Source organism: Oncorhynchus kisutch, linkage group LG19 (genome assembly GCF_002021735.2).
Source record: "Oncorhynchus kisutch isolate 150728-3 linkage group LG19, Okis_V2, whole genome shotgun sequence".
In the NCBI taxonomy this organism is placed as follows: Eukaryota; Metazoa; Chordata; class Actinopteri; order Salmoniformes; family Salmonidae; genus Oncorhynchus; species Oncorhynchus kisutch.
Window position 1 is genome coordinate 10,457,547 of NC_034192.2, and position 26,254 is coordinate 10,483,800.

Genomic DNA, 26,254 nt, shown 5'->3' on the forward strand with positions numbered 1-26,254 from the left:
TGTCAGCAGTTCCTGCAAGAGGAAGGCATTGATGCTATGGACTGGCCCGCCAGTTCCCCAGACCTGAATCCAATTGAGCACATCTGGGACATCATGTCTCGCTCCATCCACCAACGCCACGTTGCACCACAGACTGCCCAGGAGTTGGCGGATGATTTAGTCCAGGTCTGGGAGGAGATCCCTCAGGAGACCATCCGCCACTTCATCAGGAGCATGCCCAGGCGTTGCAGGGAGGTCATACAGGCACGTGGAGGCCACACACACTACTGAGCCTAATTTTGACTTGTTTTAAGGACATTGCATCAAAGTTGGATCAGCCTGTAGTGTGATTTTCCACTTTAATTTTGAGTGTGACTCCAAATCCAGACCTCCATGGGTTGATAAATTTGATTTCCATTGATAATTTTTGTGTGATTTTATTGTCAGCACATTCAACTATGTAAATGAAAAAAGTATTCAATAAGAATATTTCATTCATTCAGATCTAGGATGTGTTATTTTAGTGTTCCCTTTATTTTTTTGAGCAGTGTCTATACAAAACTTTTTCCTTAAAATATAATGTTTAGAAAGTTCATATGTTACTGTCCCCACTACAACAACAAAATACTTAAATCATGTAATTTTGTCCTTGAAACATTTAATTGAAATAACTGTAGAATTCCATTCATTCCAATGAGGACTGCTCCTTCTGGGGAGTTCCAATATGGCCGACATTTGCCTCAAAGCCATTTTGCTTTCACAATTAACCATTTGGTTAACAGCATCCCCGGTAGGCTACTGCAGCCTATGCAGCCTTACTCCACTCGTGATATCAAAGTCATTTTTGATAAGGCCCGAAAAGTAAATAAACGATTTGGTAAACTTTTTTTGTGGAAGATGTGTGCTTTAAACTGTTTGCTTGGTATGATTTGCTATTGTCTCTATCTGTGCATCCGACAGCTTTTCTACCATAAAACGTTCGATACCGTAAAGTGTTGTGTATTCACGCAGAAAAAATTCAGGAGGAGACTGTTGCGCGGTTGGCTTTGCAGCGTTTTGCGGGCGTCGGCTCACTTGACAGCAGTCTACCCAGATCAAACAAGAGACCATTACATAGGCTAATGTAGAAGGCCATTGACGTATAATTTGAAAACCTAATATCTTGATTTTAAATTCCAAGAACAACTACCTGCATCAGCTTGAATGCTTCATGTAACCTATGCTTGAAAGCATTCCTCTTCCGGCTACAGACACTAGTGAGCACGCGCGTGCTCCGCAACAGCGAACTGGTGCTGAAGCTGAGGAGGAGGCGCGCGCATCATATGAGCGCATCGCATTACATCACTTTGCTACGACGTGATTGGCTGAAGGTCAATGCGTACTTCGCTCGCGGACGATCGCGTCCTAGTCTAACCATATATCTCGACTCGAGACGATAATTATTATCGCTCTCAAAACAAATCTAATTATAACCTTTCAATTGATTACACATATACTGTCGTTCGGTGCCCGTTTTGAGGATGGCCGAGAGCGAGGCAGACACGCCAAGCACCCCGATAGAGTTTGAGAGCAAATACTTCGAGTTTGATGGAGTACGACTTCCACCCTTCTGCAGAGGAAAGATGGCGGAGATCGCCAACTTCTCCCTCAGAAGTAGCGACATATGGATTGTCACGTATCCCAAGTCAGGTAAACAATATTGGCAAGTGTTGATTCTATGCAATACATTAGTCCAGTACCCTCACGAGAGAATGCAGGGTCTTAGGTCTTCGCCATATTGTGTCGTGTGTAATAAACGCAATTGTCTTCAGTTGAGTCCTTATAAGTTTATGATTGCATTGTGTTCAGAGTTGCACTGGCCTATTAGGGAAGGGCATCAATGTTTACCTCTCTCCAAACGTAGCCTGCAGCAGGCTAAATGCTGCGATCGCCTTGCAGGGTTAGGAACATTCACAAATAGACAACAGTCTGACTTCGTGGCAGTCATGGCAGCTCATTGAAGGACTTTTCATTCTGAGTTATGTGCTGCTGAAATCAATAACTTAGCATAGGAACCTTCGAGTTACGTTAAACGCCGGCGCTCGTCGCATTCATTCGCTGTTGACATATGTTATCGGAGGATACACAGACAATGTATTGAATTTTCAGGCCTCGAGTTACTGCTTACATCCGTCTCTTTCTGTCAGATCTAGACTGCTTTGCGCAGTGCTGTGCTGCTGCGGACAGGGCTACGCTGTGCTTGCGCGTGACGCACTTGTGTGTTGACAACCTGTGCTGGAGCAGAACTCGCTCCACGGGTGGGTCCTCCTGGTCACGTGACTAGGTGGACATAAATATCCATCTTCCCTCAAGTTCATTGTGGGAGACAAATCTTTCAGAGACATATATAGCAATTATTCCTTTAATGTCTCTTCTCTGTCCACACTGGATTTCAGCAGTGCCTATTTCTGCATCTGCAGAAGTAAAGTATAATTGCAGGAGAGAGAGTAGAGAAGAGAGGTGGGAGCAGTCTGGGTTGTTGTGCTCTCTAGGCCTGTCGCGACTTCTGCCGATGTCGGTCCCTCTCCTTGTCCGGGTGGTGTGTTCGGCGGTCGACATCACCGATCTTCTAGCCATCAGTGATCCATTTTTCCTTTTCCATTGGTTTTGTCTTGTCTTCCTTCACACCTGGTTCCAGTCCCATCAATTACATGTTGTGTATTTAACCCTATTTTTTCCCCTCATGTCCTTGTTGGAAATGGTTTGTTTGTTTGTTAATGCTATTATGTGTTGGTACGTGACGGGTTTTGTACCCATCTTATTATTTTTTGTATATTTTGGTTTTGGAGTTTGTTTGTAAGTTCTTATTAAATTACTCTGTTTATACCAAGTTCATTCTCCTGCACCTGACTTCCCTGCCACCAATACGCACACCTTACAAGGCCTGGTAACAGATGCAGGCTGGCGATGTTGTTCCCTACAATATTAGCACTGTAAGGGAGTGAATGTTATTTGTAATAAGGGTTACATGGATAGAATCAGACCTCTGCAACACAAATGGCTGGCCCTCCCTCCAGCTAAATATATGACCTAAACCCTCCCTGAACGCTTGAAAGAAACTGTCGCCTGTACCCAAAATAATAATTAAACCAAAGTGGATAGCAGAGAACATGTATACATTTACCCTCACTGCTTGGACAGACCAGAGTCTTAAATATGCAGTTTTAGAAACTGTTCATCTTGTAAGCATTACATAGCAACACAGGAATTTTGATAGCACGCAAGGTTTTGGGTTTGCAGACCACCGTGGGCAAGAGTAGGGGTGGAAAATCTCCTTTCTAGTAAAAGCATCACATGAATCTGTCATCGCATTTTCAGGTCCAAGGAGAAATGGCCTTTTATAAACATTTCATGCAATTCTACTCCATTTTACATATACTACATGACCAAATGTATATTGACACCTTCTTGTCGAACATCTCATTCCAAAATTACGGGCATTAATATGGAGTTGGTCCCCCCTTTGCTACTATAACAGCCTCCACTCTTCTGAGAAGAGGCAGTTTGGAACTCCATCGTGAGTGTCGCAACCGAGGACAGATGATTTTTACGCGCTACGCGCTTCAGCACTCAGCGGTCCCGTTCTGTGAGCTTGTGTGGCCTACCACTTTGCGGCTGAGCCGTTGTTGCTCCTAGACGTTTACACTTCACAATAACTGCACTTACAGTTGACCAGGGCAATTTGATGAACTGACTTGTTGGAAAGGTGGCATCCTATGACGGTGCTGTGTTGAACGTCAATGAGCTCTTCAGTAAGGCCATTCTACTCCCAATGTTTGTCTCTGGAGATTGCATGGCAGTTTGCTCAGTTGTATACACCTCTAGGCAACAGGTGTGGCTGAAATAGCCAAATCCACTAACTTTTGTTTATATAGTGTATCTTAGAAATATAACTTTGCTCTGTGCTTCTCCCAGCATGCACTTCATAGCCTATAGGCTTTGGATCATTTGATTGAGACCACACTAAATAGCCTATAGGCGCAGTTGATGTTGCCCGCAGCATTGGGCACACCTCGATACAGCCTAATATGCAACTAATTCTAAAACACAGAAATATTAAGATTTCACCCATTACAAATTACATGACCCACCACTGGACTAGATAAAAAATAAATAAATACTAAACCCTCCCTTTGACTGAAATTCCAAAGCATGACCCTACCCCATTTTCCTCCAGGTAACCATTCTGTACATTTCTATCCCGAGTGGCGCAGTGGTCTAAGGCACTGCATCTCAGTGCAAGAGGTGTCACTACAGTGCCTGGTTTGATTCCAGGCTGTATCACATCTGGCCCTGATTGGGAGTCCCATAGGGTGGCGCACAATTGGCCCAGTGTCGTCCGGGGTAGGCCGTCATTGTAAGAATTAGTTCTTAACTGACTTGCCTACTAAAATAATGTTTAAATACATTAAAAAAATTTTACAACGTGCCATTTATAAGGTTTTGAGAGTGGAACGTCAACTATCGGAAAGTTAAGACTAGATATAGGCAAAAAACAGGAGCTATTGAGGGAGAGTCCTTCCAAGTGCACCTAGCCACGAATCTTCCTCAATCATGTCCATGTCACAACAGGCTCGGGCCCATCAAAGAGAAGGGCGGGAGATGCACAAGTCCCCAATGTCCGCAAAGCTTTCGGGGAAAATAAATGATCAGATCGATTTCCCAAGTCCTGGTGAAATATGTCGATGGTATAGACATTGTACACAGGTGGAAATTAGGCTTGAGGCAGTATACCGTATATACTGTATACCGGGGTATTTGGAAATAGCCACTGGGTGGTTTTTCAATACAGTCAATACCATTTGTAGCTACTTTTTTAAGTAAATACTTGCAGTCAACTTGAGCAATTAGGAGATAAAGCAGATCACATTCTTCATTTCACCTGTCACATTATTTTACATGAGCCAGTCATGTTTGTTTGTAAATAGCACAATGGGTGAGTCCAGCTGTGTATTGACAGGGGTTGCATTTTATATTCCAAGTCAACCGTGTTGTTGTTTTTTGCTTCAACACAGTGATCGTTTCCCTTCACAGAGAATACATTAGCGCAACACATTCGACAGATGGCAGCTACACAAGTAAATGAGTTGACAACGAAAAACGATACATGGCCATCATTTCTAATGTTTATCATACACATTTCTTCATGTTTTGCTTACAGTTCATCTTGAATTGTACCTGAGAAAAGCACAGAGAAAAGTACCTGAGAAGAGAGCTACACATCAGTCAGAGCGCTGTCTGCTGATAGAATGCCCATTCGTGAATTCTCATCCTAGTGGAGAAGTGCAACTGAAGCACAAAATGTGTCTGACGCCAAGCAGAAATGACAAAAAAAGCATTTTAGATCTGCTTTTATAAAACACACCAAGAGATATATTACCTGTTATATATTATCTTCCTGCTGTGAAAAAGGAAGAATTCTGTGTTAACGCGACCTGTAAGTTTAACTTACTAGTTATCTAAGTAAGTTACTGAATGAATAAGGTGATGGGGCGTCATATTGTGTCAGCTTTCTGCCGTATTCGAGAAGTCAAAGCACTTTGGGTGAGTTATCTGGACAGCAGATACTGCTGTCAACTTGATTTCCTTGCGTTTTTTTCTCCTCCGTTTTCTCCTTCTATCTGCTTCTCCCCAATCTTCTCTGAGTAGAGCAGGTAAACCCCAGACAGACACAGCTTGTACACATGCTGCTTCAGATCAGACAAGCGTGCATCAAAACTTTTGTTCATTTGTACGTCTCTTGTTCACATTCGTTTGTAAATGTTCAAACGCACCAAAAATGTCATTCGGTATCTCCTACCTATATACACTACCGTTTTTTTTGTCAGAAATACAGTGTAGACATTGTTAATATTGTAAATGACTATTGTAGCTGGAAACAGCTGATATTTAATGGAATATCTACATAGGCATACAGAGGCCCATTATCAGCAACCATCATTCTTGTGTTCCAATGGCACATTATGTTAGCTAAGCCAAGTTTATCATTTTAAAAGGCTAATTGATCATTAGAAAACCCTTTTGCAATTCCGGAGTCGCCTCTTCGCTGTTGATGTTGAGGCTGGCGTTTTGCGGATACTATTTAATAAAGCTGCCAGTTGAGGACTTGAGAGGCGTCTGTTTCTTAAACTAGACACTAATGTACTTGTCCTTTTGCTCAGTTTGTGCTCCCACTCCTCTTTCTATTCTGGTTAAAGACAGTTTGCTCTGATCTGTGATGGGAGTAGTACACAGCTTTCTTGGTTTCTCAGTTTCTCGTTGCATGGAATAGCCTTAATTTCTCAGAACAAGAATAGACTGTTGAGTTTCAGAAGAAAGGTCTTTGTTTCTGGCCATTTTGAGCCTGTAATCAAATCCACAAATGCTGATGCTCCAGATACTCAACTAGTCTGAAGAAGGCCAGTTTTATTGCTTCTTTAATCGGGACAACAGTTTTCAGCTGTGTGCTAACATAATTGCAAAAGGGTTTTCTAATGATCAATTAGCCTTTTAAAATAATAAACTTGGATTAGCTAACACAACGTGCCATTGGAACACAGGAGTGATGGTTGCTCATAATGGGTCTCTGTGTATGCCTATGTAGATATTCCAAAAAACAATGTGCCGTTTCCAGCCACAATAGTGATTTACAACATTAACATTGTCTACACTCTATTTCTGATCAACATCATATTTTAATGGACAAAATAAAATGCTTTTCATTCAAAAAGACATTTCTAAGTCACCCCAAACTTTTGAATGGTAGTGTATGTATAGCTTTATGAGCTGGAATTGCAAATTGCAAATTGTTTATTTTTGTTCGTATTTGTTAGCATATTTAGATAGCAGCTTCCATGGAAATTCACAAATTTTGTTAGAATTTTGGTAGCAGATGCCCAATGCTTTTTATGTTTTTGGCGCCCACTTGTGCACTAAACCGGTAATACTGTAAATCCTGGAATGATAGAAGGACGGTATGACGATCTGAAAAATCTGGAAACCGCACAACCCAAGCGGACAGTCAATACTCACTGTTCGCCTGTCCGACAGCCAAGGGCGTAACTTTGTGTTGTTGGGGGGGAGCGGAGAGATCGGAGAATTTTGGCTATTCTTCAAATTGTAATATCTCATTAAGTTAAGTTTGCGCCTCTTTAACCAGCTCTGAAGGACTTTGTCGTCTTCTGCCTTTTAAAAGTTCCTAAAGATTTTCATGTTCTTCTTCATGACCTGTTAAGGCCTCACCCTGTCTTGGAAAGAACTTCACTGAACCTTACATTTTCAGTAGATAATGTTTTGCTTCCTCTTCTTAAATCAGTAGATAACTGTGAGTCCACAGGGTTTGATTTTTGTGAACTCTTTAAGCATAAGCTGAAAACTTCTCAAGAGCCTTCTTCCAATTTCTAAAGCCTGGTGCTAGCTGATATACCTAGCTAAGGTTAGCTAGCTAATATAGCCAAACTAGCATTGCAGCATTCGGTATAAAACGATACTGCACAAAAATATAAACGCAACATGTTAAGTATTGGTCCCATGTTTCATGAGCTGAAATAAAATAGCCTAGATATTGTCCATATGCACGAAAAGCATATTTTTCTCAAATTTTGTGCACCAATTTGTTTACATCCCTGTTAGTGAGAATTTCTTCTTGCCAGTATAATCCATCCACCTGACAGGTGTGGCATATCAAGAAGCTGATTAAACAGCATGATCATTACACAGGTGCACCTTGTGCTGGGGACAATAAAAGGCAGGGTTTGAGTTTTTGCCAAAGCGTGACCTCTTATTCAGAAAAACTTTGGGTGCAATGGAAGCTGAAAACCCCCTTTAAAGAGGCACTGTAATGCAGCAAGAGGAAACTTGAAACCACTTCACTTGAAATGACAAAACTCTGTCAGCTCGCTTCTGGATTACAATGCACTTGGGATGTGGATGATTTGGCTTTGTACTGGGACTGATGTCGATAACTTCTATTTGTGGCTCTGCACCTGTCATCTGTGCTCAACTGGTCCCTGACTTGTGGCTCAGTCCCCTTCATCAAACATGACAACAAACCGTGTCTTACTTTCTATTGCCAAAATAGAAGGGCCTTGCTATTGCCAAAATATGATTAAACTTAAATAATATTACATCTACAAGGCATGTCTTACAGGACTACATTTAAATATTCCAAAAGATCCATATCCGTATTCTCAGTCATGTGAAATAAATAGATTAGGGCCTTTATTTTAATTGACCCATTTCCTTACAGTGCCTTGCGAAAGTATTCGGCCCCCTTGAACTTTGCGACCTTTTGCCACATTTCAGGCTTCAAACATAAAGATATAAAACTGTATTTTTTTGTGAAGAATCAACAACAAGTGGGACACAATCATGAAGTGGAACGACATTTATTGGATATTTCAAACTTTTTTAACAATTCAAAAACTGAAAAATTGGGCGTGCAAAATTATTCAGCCCCCTTAAGTTAATACTTTGTAGCGCCACCTTTTGCTGCGATTACAGCTGTAAGTCGCTTGGGGTATGTCTCTATCAGTTTTGCACATCGAGAGACTGAAATGTTTTCCCATTCCTCCTTGCAAAACAGCTCGAGCTCAGTGAGGTTGGATGGAGAGCATTTGTGAACAGCAGTTTTCAGTTCTTTCCACAGATTCTCGATTGGATTCAGGTCTGGACTTTGACTTGGCCATTCTAACACCTGGATATGTTTATTTTTGAACCATTCCATTGTAGATTTTGCTTTATGTTTTGGATCATTGTCTTGTTGGAAGACAAATCTCCGTCCCAGTCTCAGGTCTTTTGCAGACTCCATCAGGTTTTCTTCCAGAATGGTCCTGTATTTGGCTCCATCCATCTTCCCATCAATTTGAACCATCTTCCCTGTCCCTGCTGAAGAAAAGCAGGCCCAAACCATGATGCTGCCACCACCATGTTTGACAGTGGGGATGGTGTGTTCAGGGTGATGAGCTGTGTTGCTTTTACGCCAAACATAACGTTTTGCATTGTTGCCAAAAAGTTAAATTTTGGTTTCATCTGACCAGAGCACCTTCTTCCACATGTTTGGTGTGTCTCCCAGGTGGCTTGTGGCAAACTTTAAACGGCACTTTTTATGGATATCTTTAAGAAATGGCTTTCTTCTTGCCACTCTTCCATAAAGGCCAGATTTGTGCAATATACGACTGATTGTTGTCCTATGGACAGAGTCTCCCACCTCAGCTGTAGATCTCTGCAGTTCATCCAGAGTGATCATGGGCCTCTTGGCTGCATCTCTGATCAGTCTTCTCCTTGTATGAGCTGAAAGTTTAGAGGGACGGCCAGGTCTTGGTAGATTTGCAGTGGTCTGATACTCCTTCCATTTCAATATTATCGCTTGCACAGTGCTCCTTGGGATGTTTAAAGCTTGGGAAATCTTTTTGTATCCAAATCCGGCTTTAAACTTCTTCACAACAGTATCTCGGACCTGCCTGGTGTGTTCCTTGTTCTTCATGATGCTCTCTGCGCTTTTAACGGACCTCTGAGACTATCACAGTGTAGGTGCATTTATACGGAGACTTGATTACACACAGGTGGATTGTATTTATCATCATTAGTCATTTAGGTCAACATTGGATCATTCAGAGATCCTCACTGAACTTCTGGAGAGAGTTTGCTGCACTGAAAGTAAAGGGGCTGAATAATTTTGCACGTCCAATTTTTCAGTTTTTGATTTGTTAAAAAAGTTTGAAATATCCAATAAATGTCGTTCCACTTCATGATTGTGTCCCACTTGTTGTTGATTCTTCACAAAAAAATACAGTTTTATATCTTTATGTTTGAAGCCTGAAATGTGGCAAAAGGTCGCAAAGTTCAAGGGGGCCGAATACTTTCGCAAGGTACTGTATATGAACTGTGGCTCAGTAAAATCTTTGAAATTGTTGCATGTTGCATTCATATTTTTGTTCCGTGTAGATAATTTGGTGTGTGAGGTTGGTAAATGTTTGCTAAACAGCACTATAATGGTGTAGTTTGGGCTGAATCTTTCCCTCATTGGTGTCATTTTACATTGAGACAAACGACTACCTATTTACCTTTTCCTCTTGATTCTCTCTACCTCCTCCCCCCCTCCTCCTCCCAGGTACCAGTCTACTTCAGGAGGTGGTGTATCTGGTGAGTCAGGGGGCGGACCCAGATGAGATTGGTCTGATGAACATCGATGAGCAGCTTCCTGTTCTGGAGTACCCTCAGCCTGGCCTAGACATCATACAGGTAGGACTACAGTACTGAGTATTACTACTGTTCTGGAGTACCCTCAGTCTGGCCTAGACATCATACAGGTAGGCCTACAGCACTGAGTATTACTACTGTTCTGGAGTACCCTCAGCCTAGACATCATACAGATAGGCCTACAGCACTGAGTATTACTAGTGTTCTGGAGTACCCTCAGCCTGGCCTAGACATCATACAGGTAGGCCTACAGCACTGAGTATTACTGCTGTTCTGGAGTACCCTCAGTCTGGACTAGACATCATACAGGTAGGCCTACAGCACTGAGTATTACTACTGTTCTGTAGTACCCTCAGCCTAGACATCATACAGGTAGGCCTACAGTACTGAGTATTACTACTGTTCTGGAGTACCCTCAGTCTGGACTAGACATCATACAGGTAGGCCTACAGTACTGAGTATTACTACTGTTCTGGAGTACCCTCAGTCTGGACTAGACATCATACAGGTAGGCCTACAGTACTGAGTATTACTACTGTTCTGGAGTACCCTCAGTCTGGACTAGACATCATACAGGTAGGCCTACAGTACTGAGTATTACTACTGTTCTGGAGTACCCTCAGTCTGGCCTAGACATCATACAGGTAGGACTACAGTACTGAGTATTACTACTGTTCTGGAGTACCCTCAGTCTGGCCTAGACATCATACAGGTAGGACTACAGTACTGAGTATTACTACTGTTCTGGAGTACCCTCAGTCTGGACTAGACATCATACAGGTAGGCCTACAGTACTGAGTATTACTACTGTTCTGGAGTACCCTCAGTCTGGACTAGACATCATACAGGTAGGCCTACAGTACTGAGTATTACTACTGTTCTGGAGTACCCTCAGTCTGGACTAGACATCATACAGGTAGGCCTACAGTACTGAGTATTACTACTGTTCTGTAGTACCCTCAGCCTAGACATCATACAGGTAGGCCTACAGTACTGAGTATTACTACTGTTCTGTAGTACCCTCAGTCTGGCCTAGACATCATACAGGTAGGCCTACAGTACTGAGTATTACTACTGTTCTGTAGTACCCTCAGTCTGGACTAGTCATCATACAGGTAGGCTACAGTACTGAGTATTACTACTGTTCTGGAGTACCCTCAGTCTGGACTAGACATCATACAGGTAGGCCTACAGTACTGAGTATTACTACTGTCCTGGAGTACCCTCAGTCTGGACTAGACATCATACAGGTAGGCCTACAGTACTGAGTATTACTACTGTTCTGTAGTACCCTCAGTCTGGACTAGACATCATACAGGTAGGCCTACAGTACTGAGTATTACTACTGTTCTGGAGTACCCTCAGTCTGGACTAGACATCATACAGGTAGGCCTACAGCACTGAGTATTACTACTGTCCTGGAGTACCCTCAGTCTGGACTAGACATAATACAGGTAGGCCTACAGTACTGAGTATTACTACTGTTCTGTAGTACCCTCAGTCTGGACTAGACATCATACAGGTAGGCCTACAGTACTGAGTATTACTACTGTTCTGTAGTACCCTCAGTCTGGACTAGACATCATACAGGTAGGCCTACAGTACTGAGTATTACTACTGTTCTGGAGTACCCTCAGTCTGGACTAGACATCATACAGGTAGGCCTACAGCACTGAGTATTACTACTGTCCTGGAGTACCCTCAGTCTGGACTAGACATCATACAGGTAGGCCTACAGTACTGAGTATTACTACTGTTCTGTAGTACCCTCAGTCTGGACTAGACATCATACAGGTAGGCCTACAGCACTGAGTATTACTACTGTTCTGTAGTACCCTCAGTCTGGCCTAGACATCATACAGGTAGGCCTACAGCACTGAGTATTACTACTGTTCTGTAGTACCCTCAGTCTGGACTAGACATCATACAGGTAGGCCTACAGCACTGAGTATTACTACTGTTCTGTAGTACCCTCAGTCTGGCCTAGACATCATACAGGTAGGCCTACAGCACTGAGTATTACTACTGTTCTGTAGTACCCTCAGTCTGGCCTAGACATCATACAGGTAGGCCTACAGTACTGAGTATTACTACTGTTCTGTAGTACCCTCAGTCTGGACTAGACATCATACAGGTAGGCCTACAGTACTGAGTATTACTACTGTTCTGTAGTACCCTCAGTCTGGCCTAGACATCATACAGGTAGGCCTACAGCACTGAGTATTACTACTGTTCTGTAGTACCCTCAGTCTGGCCTAGACATCATACAGGTAGGCCTACAGCACTGAGTATTACTACTGTTCTGTAGTACCCTCAGTCTGGACTAGACATCATACAGGTAGGCCTACAGCACTGAGTATTACTACTGTTCTGTAGTACCCTCAGTCTGGCCTAGACATCATACAGGTAGGCCTACAGCACTGAGTATTACTACTGTTCTGTAGTACCCTCAGTCTGGCCTAGACATCATACAGGTAGGCCTACAGCACTGAGTATTACTACTGTTCTGTAGTACCCTCAGTCTGGCCTAGACATCATACAGGTAGGCCTACAGCACTGAGTATTACTACTGTTCTGTAGTACCCTCAGTCTGGCCTAGACATCATACAGGTAGGCCTACAGCACTGAGTATTACTACTGTTCTGTAGTACCCTCAGTCTGGCCTAGACATCATACAGGTAGGCCTACAGTACTGAGTATTACTACTGTTCTGGAGTACCCTCAGTCTGGCCTAGACATCATACAGGTAGGCCTACAGTACTGAGTATTACTACTGTTCTGTAGTACCCTCAGTCTGGCCTAGACATCATACAGGTAGGCCTACAGTACTGAGTATTACTACTGTTCTGTAGTACCCTCAGTCTGGCCTAGACATCATACAGGTAGGACTACAGTACTGAGTATTATTACTTCCTGATCCTGAATCACTTGCTTGTAAAACAGACAGGTACAGTTAACCAAAACACTCAGCCCACCACATGCAGCACCATATTTCAATGCAAAGCAAGAATGATTGCTTGTTTTATACCGTCTCTGTTCCCAATGTCATGATGACAATTCCTCTATGTTTTCACAGGAGTTGACGTCTCCTCGTCTGATAAAAAGCCACCTGCCCTACCGCTTCCTGCCTACAGCCATGCACAATGGAGAGTCCAAGGTTAGAGTACATTTCAATTGGTTTGTGTAATGTTTTCTATAATGTTTCCATCTATTCAGTCCTAATTGTCTGTGTGGTTCTATGTGGTTCTCCTGTAGGTGATCTACATGGCGAGGAACCCTAAAGATCTTGTGGTGTCTTACTACCAGTTCCACCGCTCCCTCAGAACCATGAGCTACCGCGGAACCTTCCAGGAGTTCTGCAGACGCTTCATGAACGACAAGCGTGAGTGTCAGAGTTTAGGGTTCACCCGCCCTGGTGTGCAGGGGGTGTCACTATTCATCATGTGTCCTCTGTCTACACTGGGCTACTTCTCTTAATTGGGACTAAGAGGAATGGTTGGCTAACAGGGAGGCCTGGCATTATTTAGGTAATAAGTAACTGATCAGACCAGGTTGTGTGACGAGGGAAGAGAAAGCCTAGTCACCTGGGGAAACTCACTAAACTCTCTCCACCTATGTCTCTCTCTCCCCTTCTTTTTCTCTCTGTCTCATAGTGGGATATGGTTCCTGGTTTGAGCACGTGCAGGAGTTCTGGGAGCATCGCATGGACTCAAACGTCCTCTTCCTGAAATATGAAGACATGTACAAAGTAAAAACCGCTTTCCCTCTCTTCCTCTCTCTCTCTCCCTCCATCACTCATCTATATCTACTGTCTATATCTAACTAAAACCAACCCTTACCTGAACCTCTATCCTAGAGGTACAGTGATTAGTGAGCCGCAAAAACCCACCATTTATACATAAGTTCATTCTGGAAGCCTCTAACAGGCCAGGTTTGGCCCTACTTTGGGTGGTTCTGCTCTGTCCTATCCCAAATGTCACTGTAACTTTACCCATACCACCTAACCCCTATGATAATCGTACCCCCCTCAGAGCTACGTGGCAACCAGAGTTCCGGTCTATGGAACGGTAACTGCACTCTCACTGGGGCAGAATGGGGACAAATCAGTAGTGTTGTTTGCTGTTCCAAAGGTCCCTTCAGGGCTGCATTGCACGGAAACACACACACACACACACACACACACACACACACACACACACACACACACACACACACACACACACACACACACACACACACACACACACACACACACACACACGTATGCAGGCTCTCATGCTCACATACACACACACACACAGAAACACAGTGTGTTCTTGTTAGGAATAATTTGCAAACATGAACATTTATACAGTATATACACTAGCAAGCCTTCCAGGACGAGATCTTATTCACTATCACTCAACGTGACTATCAGTGTTACAACATAGTTACAGCATTGACACTGTTGGGGGAAAGTAGCTCATGTAGCCTACCTTTCTTGGAAAACACATAGGCTTTTCTCAATCGCGTACAAGCATATTTTCTTTTAACAATGTTGTCGACTTCCAAAGTAGAGTTGAAAAGTGAACTCTGTGACCTTTGGCGAAACAGTAAATACCGTCTCAAAACATGACTGCATTCTTCAAAATTTCAGATTGATCAAAGGAACACGACTGCCTGCAAAAAGATAAACACAGACATATTTATCTGTTGAGTCCAAGCAGACAAAACAGAAAGTTAGTCAGTCTAATACAAATCCAAGTAGATCAATGCATTTTCTTTGCAGTCACTAAAAAGGAAGTACAACTATCCAAAGGTGCAGAATTATGGGCTATTACTCTCCTTTTATGCATATTACACCAAACAATTTCATACACAAATATTATTCCTGATAAAAAATAAAATAAATAAGCACATTCATCGGTATTATCACAATGCAGTTCCATGTATTCAATACAAAGGCTAGTTTGCTCGTTGCTATATAGACTTTCCATTGGTGCGCAGAAACACTATCCGCAAGTTTCCTCCGACACGTTGGTGCGGCTGGCTTCCGGGTTAAGCGAGCAGTGCAGCTTGGCAGGGTTGTGTTTCGGAGGACGCATGGCTCTCGACATTCGCCTCTCCCGAGTCCGTAGGGGAGTTGCAGCGATGAGACAAGACTCTAACTACCAATTGAATATCATGAAATTGGGGAGAAAAAGGGGTAAAATAAAAAAAAAAAAAAAAAAGGTGAATAGAATGGAGGAACACAACTATGAATGTATAGGCCTCAATCATCACCATAGAAAAGCTCTATCAAAGTTCACAATGTGGAAGATGATGACTTATGGGTAACACAACTTCATGCTCTGCATCCCTGCATGTCAACAATATTTGGGCAGTTAGACAGTCCCCGTTTCCTCGATCTTTCCATGTATTGTTATTCTATTGTACATGGTATGACACTGATGGGGTGATCTAGAATTTTGTGCAGTAGTATTTACTGATTGCCAGAAACAGTGAACGCAATTGCACAAATTTCTCTTCTGATGAAAACAATGTGTTATAGTCTACGAACAAAACTTAACAGTGACTTTAGTATTCACTGATGACAAAAGTAAAAAATGCAAGTCAGTTACTAAGGCAAGAAAATGATCAGAATTTCTGTACATGTATTTGAGCGTTTGACCAGTGCTGTTCTGCTGTAGATACGTTTCAACACAGATCCAAAAATGGCTTGTACGCAATTGAGAAAAAAACGTAACATGTATGGCAAGTGGATTTGCTGAGCAAGTGTGTTATAAAAGCATAAGACATCTGTTTCTATAGAAAGAAAAAAGGAACTGTGGTCAAAGTTTAAAGCCGTCCACATAGGCAGACAGAAATTCAGCCGCTTTATTGCAAGGCAATGAAACTCCAATGTATAACCGCTAGATAACACATAGAAGGATCCGTAAACGTGTCTTAGATGACATAACCAGATGTTCGGAGTCAGAGTTCAACCCCCACTCTGTCTGAGATGTAGGGGAGAGTGGAGTGAGTTGAGACGCTTTTTACATTCAGCATCCCTCCGTCAAGGGAACTATAGTATTCTTTCCAACAAAGATTTCTACATAGATTTCAGGATGTTGTGTATCCCTGAAAAGAATCAGATGACATGTAAACATGACCGTTTTGAAAACACGCGGGGTAAGTTGTGCCAACAGAGACCTCTTGTTTTGGACAAGCGGGACGGGGGGAATTAAGCCGCCTACAAATGTCTGTACTGAATGAAATATGAACAGTACCTTTTAAAAACCATGTCTATCTTTATTTCCCAAACACAAATTCAACACGATCGCTTTTTGTCTTTGAATCACTTTAAGCATATTTTAACATTTCTTTAACATTTTGTGTATGGTTTCCTAGAAACAAGAAAACCATACCCCTTTGGCTCAACTTCCCCCACTTCCCCCTATAAATACAGCCCAAACTACCTTGTCACAGTGGTGTGACTGGGTTGTGTATGGAATAGAAAGTACTACAGCCTGTCTTATACTCCCTATTATTAAGACGTTATCAAACTCGAGTTCATAGGTCATTTGGGAGTGATAAGAAGAAGAGATAATTTGGTACAGTCACCTCATAAATTATTGGCACTCTTGATAAAGATGAGCAAAAGAAATACTGTATTAATTAAATGACACAAATACTGAGCAGTATTGAAATGTTTTCTACAAAACTCTTATTATTTTATATTGCTCAGAGAAATAGATTTTAATAATAGTAATAATATGTTTTCTCAAATAGATACGTAGGTGTCAAAAATATTGGCACCCCTATATATTTTTGGGGGGCTTTTTTAATTTAGTCTCAGCTTAAAGCGCAATCAGCAGCAGGAACAATAACAAAGCTGTCTCCCCACCCCTGGTTTTGATAAAAATCTGAGGGATGGAGCTGGAGAAATGTAACCACTCTCAAATTCATAGACAAGGCTATGGATGCAAGGAATCATGTTTTGAAGCTATATAGTATTGGTTTACAAACTGAGTAAAACAAGTTTATATATTGTTTTCTGATGGTGTACGACAGTTGAACTAAGATCATGAGGCATTTATAAGTTATATTCTTCAATAATCAACGGGTACATATAATGTCCAGAAATAGATGTAACAACTGCAGATTTCCCCTTTTAAGGAACTGTATTGTGGCCTTCCATGGCTTCCTGTTTCACTGGGGTGTAAAAATGAGGTAACATGCATGTAAAATGCCAATCATTTTGGAGGTGACTAAATATAATTACTATTTATTTACATTTCTCTTCTGTCTTTGACTCCTTCCCTTCCCCTCTCCTCAAATCAAATCAAATCAAATGTATTTATATAGCCCTTCGTACATCAGCTGATATCTCAAAGTGCTGTACAGAAACCCAGCCTAAAACCCCAAACAGCAAGCACGGTGGCTAGGAAAAACTCCCTAGAAAGGCCAAAACCTAGGAAGAAACCTAGAGAGGAACCAGGCTATGTGGGGTGGCCAGTCCTCTTCTGGCTGTGCCGGGTGGAGATTATAACAGAACATGGCCAAGATGTTCAAATGTTCATAAATGACCAGCATGGTCGTATAATAATAAGGCAGAACAGTTGAATCCCCTCTCCTCTCCTCTCCTCTCCTCTCCTCTCCTCTCCTCTCCTCTCCTCTCCTCTCCTCTCCTCTCCTCTCCTCTCCTCTCCTCTCCTCTCCTCTCCTCTCCTCTCCTCTCCTCTCTACTCTATCCTCTCTCTCTCTCTACTCTATCCTCTCTCTCTCTCTCTCTCTCTCTCTCTCTCTGTTTCTTCTTCTCCTCTCCTGCTCTCCTTCATCTCTCTCTCCAGGACCTGGGGACGTTGGTGGGGCAGCTGGCGAGGTTCCTGGGTGTCTCGTGTGACAAGGCCCAACTGGAGACCATGGTGGAGAGCTGCAACCAGCTCATAGAGCAGTGCTGCAACTCAGAGGCCCTCTCCATCTGCAGGGGTGAGGTCCTCTCCATCTGCAGGAGGGAGCGAGGAGGAGGGTTGCGGGAGAGAGGGCGGTAGAGAAATAGAGGGGGTAGGGAGAGAAGGAAGGGAGGGAGAAAGATGGAGCAAGAGATTTGGGAGAATGAGATAGGGCGGGAAAGGGAAGGACAGAGGTAGAGAGCGAGGAAGAGAAAGAGAGGGATAGTAGGCATAGAGGAAAGGAAGATGAGGATGAAAGAAAACAGAAGTGAGGGGTAGAGATAAAGATAAGCCAAGGAATGATTGTTACGGAGGCAGAGATTTCCGAATATCTCCCGACGACAGAGTTGAGAAAGTAAAGAGATCTGTGGGGTTACTGAAGCATTGTGTGTTTTGTGCCGTAAAGTGAAAGGAAGGGGTGAAGGCTGTGTGCCAAGAGGGACAGTAACCTAACGTGTGTATGTCAACTCCAACCTTTACACACACACACACACACACACACACACACACACACACACACACACACACACACACACACACACACACACTGTACTTGATGTACTCCCTCTAGCCCCATTCATAGCTTCGCTGCTTGCATCATATACATTGTTTAGGCTATTATTAGACACTCACAAGCCTGGACACAAGCATGCTTGCAGTGCATGATATCGTGCACTCAGATAGAAGAGGGGGATCAGAGGGAGAGAGAGAGAATGACAGAGAGACAAAGAAAGAGGATATCAGAACGAAATGTGTGAGCCTCAGCCGTACACCAAAATGCAGCAAGCTGGAATGTTATCCGTTGCTGTATACTGTACATACGGATGCACTCACACTCTTCAAGGCATATAGAATATGTTCATATGGCTTTACATCTCTGCTAACCTGGCTGAGGATGAGTCAACCTAGACCAGATTTGTATGTAGGTTATGTAGAACAGTTACATACTATGTGTTTGTGTGTAGTCTATAACTTTAAGCAATGATCCAGGGCCAGTTTAGTTGTTTGGCTCATAGTGGTGAAGGTTAGCACTGGGTTGCAGAAGTCTGATCCTTGGTCTGTTAGGGGCAGAGAGTAACGAGAGCTTTATTGTAGCAAACCGCAGATCATGAGTCAGATGTACATACCCCAGCAGTAACATAAACCTTCAAAGGAACAGGGAATATCTCACTGGACCATTCATTAAGGGCATTTCCATACACTCCTATTTTCGCTCTGCAACGCCTCCCTGTGGTTAAACATAGTAATTACAGCTCAGTGATTTCTGGCACAAGGAGTTGCACCTTACTGTTCAGTTTGGAAATCCGTTCACATTTGTTGTACTTTTTCTGAATGTTGTTTTAATATAATTATGATTTCATTTTTCATGTTGATCATTGTAGATTTTTGCTATGTTGTTTTTTTCTTATGATTTGTTGTCAGATTTGTCTTTTTTTCTCCACGTTCTGTTTCTTTTAGTGCATGGACCCTAGCCTCTGACCTGGTGCTGGTCTAACATACAGCTCTGAGCTAATAGAGCCATAAACACACATTCCCATACACACTACTGGAGGACAGGTGAGTCCATATCTGTAGACATACATACATAGGCCCAAAATGATTGGCGCTCTTGATAGATGAGCAAAGAAGACTTTGCTGGCAGCAAATAAATCATACAAAATGCTGAGCTATATTTAAAAAATATATATATTTAAGTAGGCAAGTCAGTTAAGAACAAATTCTTATTTACAACGATGGCCTAGGAACAGTGGGTTAACTGCCTTGTTCAGGGGCAGAAGGAGTTTAACCTTCTCAACTCGGGGATTTGATTTAGCAACCTTTCGGTTACTGGCAAACCACTAGGCTACCTGCCACCCCATATTGTATGCTCCAAAAATGATATTATTTTATTCTAATACAATTTCTCAGAGAAAGAGATTTAGTTTAACAAGTAATATTTTTCATCTCAAAAATATGTTTTCAATACCTTTCAATACTTCACCTTGTGAGGATAACGGCACTGAGCTTTTGTCTAAAATGTTTTATGAGATTGGAGAACACATTTGGCGTGGTCTTCCATACAACATCTTTCCAGATCATTGATATCCATCGTCTGCTCTTATGGACGGCACTCTTCAATTCAAACCACAGGTTTTCAACGGGGTTCAAATCCATATGACTGAGATGGCCATTGAAAAATTGGGATTTTTTGAGGTCAATGAACCAGTTCTTTGTGGATTTTGATGTGTCCTTGGTGTTATTGTCTTGCTGGAAGATCCGCTAGGTTTCAGCCTGCTGGCAGAGGCAGCCAGGTTTTTGGCAAGAAATGTCCTGATACTCGGTAAAGTTCATGATTCCGTTGACCTTAACAAAGGCACCAGGACCAGTGGAGGTGGAATAGCCCCATAACATCAAAGATCCACCACCATATTTTACAGTAGGTATGGGGTTCTTTTCTGCTTCTACACCCTTATTTCAACACCAATTTCAATATGAAAATGACATTTCGATATGAAAATAGAGCACCTTGGCCACACACACCAGTGGTGGGTGTATAAGCAGGAAAGATCCCCATACCTAGATATATGAGATTGCGCTACGTTAGATAGTAGCTGTTTTACGAGCCTCTGTAACGAGTTGGCAGCTCTAGATATTCTGCTTACTGCGGACCAGGCCCTAATCACTGGGACTCGAAAAAAGAGTCAGGCATGGCGGTGTAGGTTTTCATCAAGGATCTCTCTGTACTTTGCTCCATTCATCTTTCCCTCGATCCTATTAGTCTCCCAGTCCCTGCTGCTGAGAAACATCCCCACAGCATGATGCTTCCTCCACCATGCTTCAACATAGGGATGGTGCCAGGTTTCCTCCAGACGTGACGCTTGGCATTCGTGAAGCTTGGCATTTCATCAGACCAGAGAATCTTGTTTCTCATGGTCTGACAGTCCTTTGGGTGCCTTATGGCAAAGTCAAAGCGGGCTGGCATGTTTCGAGTCACATGGCAAAGGGTCTGAATACTTATGTAAATACTTATGTTTTTCATATTATTTGATTTATTAAAGAAATGTGCAAACATTTCTAAAAACATGTTTTTGTCATTATGGGGTATTGTGTGTAGATTGCTGAGGACAATTTTTTATTTAATCCATTTTAGAATAAGGCTGTAACGTAACAAAATGTGGAAAAAGTAAAGGGGTCTGAATACTTCCTGAATACACTGTATATACATATCTACCTCCATTACCTCGTACCCTTGCGCAGCGACCTGGTACCCCGTGTATATAGCAAAGTTATTGGTACTCGTTGTGTATCTATTCCGTGTGTAATTATCTTGATCTTTTTTAGATTTGATTTGATTACCTACTGTAAAATATGCTGCTGGATCTTTGATGTTATGGGGCTATTTTGCTCAATATAACTTGTTAAACAAAATCTCTTTCTCTGAGCAATTGTATTACTATAAAATAATACACTGCTCAAAAAAATAAAGGGAACACTTAAACAACACAATGTAACTCCATGTCAATCACACTTCTGTGAAATCAAACTGTCCACTTAGGAAGCAACACTGATTGACAATACATTTTGCATGCTATTGTGCAAATGGAATAGACAACAGGTGGAAATTATAGGCAATTAGCAAGACACCCCCAATAAAGGAGTGGTTCTGCAGGCGGTGACCACAGACCACTTCTCAGTTCCTATGCTTCCTGGCTGATGTTTTGGTCACTTTTGAATGCTGGCGGTGCTTTCACTCTAGTGGTAGCATGAGACGGAGTCTACAACCCACACAAGTGGCTCAGGTAGTGCAGCTCATCCAGGATGGCACATCAATGCAAGCTGTGGCAAGAAGGTTTACTGTGTCTGTCAGCGTAGTGTCCAGAGCATGGAGGGGCTACCAGGAGACAGGCCAGTACATCAGGAGACGTGGAGGAGGCCGTAGGAGGGCAACAACCCAGCAGCAGGACCGCTACCTCTGCCTTTGTGCAAGGAGGAGCAGGAGGAGCACGTGCACGTGACAGAGTCTGGAGATGCAGTGGAGAACGTTCTGCTGCCTGCAACATCCTCCAGCATGACCGGTTTGGCGGTGGGTCAGTCATGGTGTGGGGTGGCATTTCTTGGGGGGGCCGCACAGCCCTCCATGTGCTCGCCAGAGGTAGCCTGACTGCCATTAGGTACCGAGATGAGATCCTCAGACCCCTTGTGAGACCATATGCTGGTGCGATTGGCCCTGGGTTCCTCCTAATGCAAGACAATGCTAGACCTCATGTGGCTGGAGTGTGTCAGCAGTTCCTGCAAGAGGAAGGCATTGATGCTATGGACTGGCCCGCCCGTTCCCCAGACCTGAATCCAATTGAGCACATCTGGGACATCATGTCTCGCTCCATCCACCAAGTCTGTTGCACCACAGACTGTCCAGGAGTTGGCGGATGCGTTAGTCCAGGTCTGGGAGGAGATCCCTCAGAAGACCATCCGCCACTTTATCAGGAGCATGCCCAGGCGTTGTAGGGAGGTCATACAGGCGCGTGGAGGCCACACACACTACTGAGCCTCATTTTGACTTGTTTTAAGGACATTACATCAAAGTTAGATCAGCCTGTAGTGTGGTTTTCCACTTTAATTTTGAGTGTCACTCCAAATCCAGACCTCCATGGGTTGATAAATTTGATTTCCATTGATAATTTTTGTGTCATTTTGTTGTCAGCACATTCAACTATGTAAAGAAAAAAGTATTTAATAAGAATATTTCATTCATTCAGATCTAGGATGTGTTATTTTAGTGTTCCCTTTATTTTTTTGAGCAGTGTATAATTTCCCCACCAAAATGTATATCCGTATTTGTATTATTTATTTAATACAGTCTTTTTTGCTCATCTCTATGGAGGGTGATTATGGCCCTCACTGTACACGGTTGGGAGTCATAAGGAAGCATAGATAGCCTATGAGCTGATCAATATGCAATAAAGAAGGTTTCAAAATAATAACATTCATATCGACTACTGACCATTCCTCTCGGGCCGTTTGTCTCAGTGATGTATGATCATGTGACTCTTTCTTCTGTCAGGTCGCGTGGGACTGTGGCAGGACATCTTCACCGTGTCTATGAATGACAAGTTTGACACGGTGTATAGACAGAAGATGGGCAAGTCTGACCTGACCTTTGACTTCGGCCTGTGAGGACCGGACCGACTGACCACAACGACACGAACACGGACTACACTCCTCCTCCTGCTGCCTAAACACTGTACACTCCTCTGCCTCTCTTCATCAATCAATCAATCAATCAATCAATCACGTATTGGATATAATGTATATATCAATCGCTCCACCGCCAAAGACTATAGCTGTCAATCAACCAACCAATCAATCACCCAATAAATGTGTCAGTCAACACACCAATCAATCAATATAAAGATTGCATCCTTAAAAAGCTCACAAATCAATTTTGATTTATCAATCAATCGGTCAGTTTCTCAGCCAATCAGCGAGATCCTGTTTTAGCCCAATGTGGCACAGATCCCATCCCCCACCCCCATCTATGTCCCCCCTCTCCGCCCATCATTCCATTCCTCTTCAGTATGTACCGCTGTGTATGTATACCAGTGCTCTTTAGCGAGTTGTGTATGTGGCAGTGGCCCAAAACCTGAGGGAAACGCATGGAAGTTTGTGGCGCCGTCGCCAAACCAATACAGAGGAAGCTTCCACATCTCGTTCAACACTTAACGTTGAGACAGTGTTATGTTTTTTAAACGCTGTATGAATGCTATGGTGGGGTATCATAAGTCCAGCTCAGAGTCAAGTATAGAGACCACCCATGACTGCCCTTTGATACAGAGCAAGTGTTCAGTTTTGGCTGTATCCAGGTCAGTTTCTATTTGACCTAGTCCTTCATTTTAGCGTTTTTCACTTTCAGTACATTACATAGCTTGTTTGTTACAAAAAGGCTTTCAATGGGCATTAGCTTAATCAGCACTAGACTTTTTGTAACAGCCTTTCTTGCTGAAGTGAATGGGGATGAATGGGGATGTGAGTGTGTGTGTGTGTGTGTGTGTGTGTGTGTGTGTGTGTGTGTGTGTGTGTGTGTGTGTGTGTGTGTGTGTGTGTGTGTGTGTGTGTGTGTGTGTGTGTGTGTGTGTGTGTGTGTGTGTGTGTGTGTGTGTACATGCTCGTGTGTGAGCAAAATCACAAAAACAACACATCACAACTGCCTTTCATATCAGTTCTGTTTGTTCATGCTGCTAAAGTGATGCCTTTCTCTGTCCTCAGGCCCATAGCCACCTATAGAGTTAATGTACTACACTGAGACAACAGAGTATCCCTCCATGTTACCAGCATTCTCTGTGTGCTATCCCCCAAGTACATGTCCCTTCAGACTGGATCCAAAGTTGGATGGATGGATGTATTCATCCCTCCCCAAAGGTTAGGCATCAAAACATCATCGCCCTCTGTTTGTCATCAGAGCCCCCTTTCTCTTCTATTGCTTACATCTCTTTCTCTTCCTCCTCTCCGCTGTAAATGCCCTCAGACAGACCAGTAGACCCTCCCCTCCCAACCCCTCTGCTCTGCTGGACACTTGTGAATGTGTTTATTGATGTGGATGTAACAACCTCAACAGACCCCTCCCACAGGCTCAGTTCTCTGCTTTAGGACTTCCCTCTTTCACTTTCTCTCACTCACTCACTCTCTCTGTCTCTCTGTTTCTCTCTCTCTGTGTGTTTCTCTCTCTCTGTTTCTCTCACTCTCTCTCTGTTTCCCTCACTCTCTGTATCTCTTTCTCTGTTTCTCTCTCTCTGTTTCTCTCACTCTATCTGTATCTCACTAGCGATTCAATTCAATTGGCTTTAGAAACATGTGTTTACATTGCCAAAGCAAGTGGAATAGACAATAAACAAAAAGGGAAATAAACTCTCTTTTGTCAGCTTTTTCTCTCATTCTCTCTGTTTACGACTTTTGGCAATCCTGCTGCAGCCCACCTCCACAAGGGTAATGTGGTGTACTGTTTGTTTGGTTTTTATATGCCTGTAGGGTTGTCCTAACCTGGGCATAATGAATCGTACTTTACATGCTTGCTTGCTGGTTTATTAATAAAGTTATGTATTCAGGACAATTGTGTTGAGTGTGATGTCTTCAATGCACTTGCATTACTTACTAGCCATTTTGAGTCAAAGTATAAATGCTGATACTTCCGTTGACAACCTCCCTCTGCTCAAGCCATGTGGTTCCCTCTCAACTGTTGCTCCATCTGGAGGCTTGGAATACTCAAAACGCTGAAACTCGTAGTCCAGACCTACTCATACCGTATACTGGTGCTGCTTTATTTGATTCTTGATCGTTTTGCGTTTTCAAGCGCTTTGAGAGTCATTTTTTTAATAAAAAGAGCGATAGAAGTTGAATACATTTATTATTACTTTAATAGGCATCTGCAGTATCACCATAGTCCTTATCACTAACCACTCGATGTGTTTACTGTTGCGTGAGGGTCTACTACTCTGGATGAAGAACATGTAGCTTCAAGTGGAGGCAAAGGCATGAAGGGAATTCCTGACATAACATCCAATCATAAACAATAGCGGGAGGAGTCGGGAACTGTAGAACGGTGTCAATACATCTCTATGACAACCACAACGCGTTCTCTGCGTCCCCCTGCGCTTTTACTCAACTCCAAAGAAACCCGAAGGAGAACGTAGGTCAGAGTCAGAGAGAGACCATTTCAATCTATCCAGAACTACATGACATAAAGGAAGGGGGTAACTATGACATTCATTAATTGTAGTAGGCTACATTTCTTCCTGACCCTTTTAATGGATGTTTTTTTAGTTGCAGCTTAAAATTAAACAAGCAAAGTCAAATAATTGATTTATAACAAACAAGCATTTCAAATGGAGAGATCACAGGAACTAATTTTGATATTTCTAAATTACAAACGGTACTTTCCATTCAAGTACTAATTCATGAATTCATTTGTGACATAATTTGCATAAAACAACACAAACATTTTAATAAACAACTACCCTTTTAATAATCTAAGCAGGAGGCAAATATGTAAATGTTGTGATTAACCTTGGGGCGACTTCAATGCTAATTATGAAAAGGTTAATTTGAAGTAAAATAATAATTGCCTTTTATGTTTAAATTCTGCTCCCATCCCCGATGTAAAATGTTTCCTA

At 42.6% G+C, this 26,254-nt stretch overlaps 1 protein-coding gene across 2 annotated transcripts; it reads left to right on the plus strand.

The window, feature by feature from the left end:
- Window positions 1–1,010: 1,010 nt before the first annotated feature.
- Window positions 1,011–25,194, plus strand: LOC109864444 (sulfotransferase 4A1). Of its 2 annotated transcripts, XR_004204291.1 has the most exons (8): window positions 1,327–1,668; window positions 10,109–10,239; window positions 13,274–13,354; window positions 13,453–13,579; window positions 13,851–13,945; window positions 18,009–18,147; window positions 19,569–19,667; window positions 23,152–23,261. XR_004204291.1 is itself a non-coding variant. In XM_031798332.1 (7 exons), the coding sequence occupies exons 1-7, from the start codon at window positions 1,500–1,502 to the stop codon at window positions 23,262–23,264; spliced, it is 855 nt and encodes a 284-aa protein (XP_031654192.1). In that variant the 5' UTR covers window positions 1,011–1,499; the 3' UTR covers window positions 23,265–25,194. The 2 variants fall into 2 exon arrangements, 1 of the variants encoding a protein (XP_031654192.1); XM_031798332.1 differs by lacking the exon at window positions 19,569–19,667 and having other exon boundaries at window positions 1,011–1,668; window positions 23,152–25,194.
- The last annotated feature ends 1,060 nt before the right edge of the window (window positions 25,195–26,254 follow it).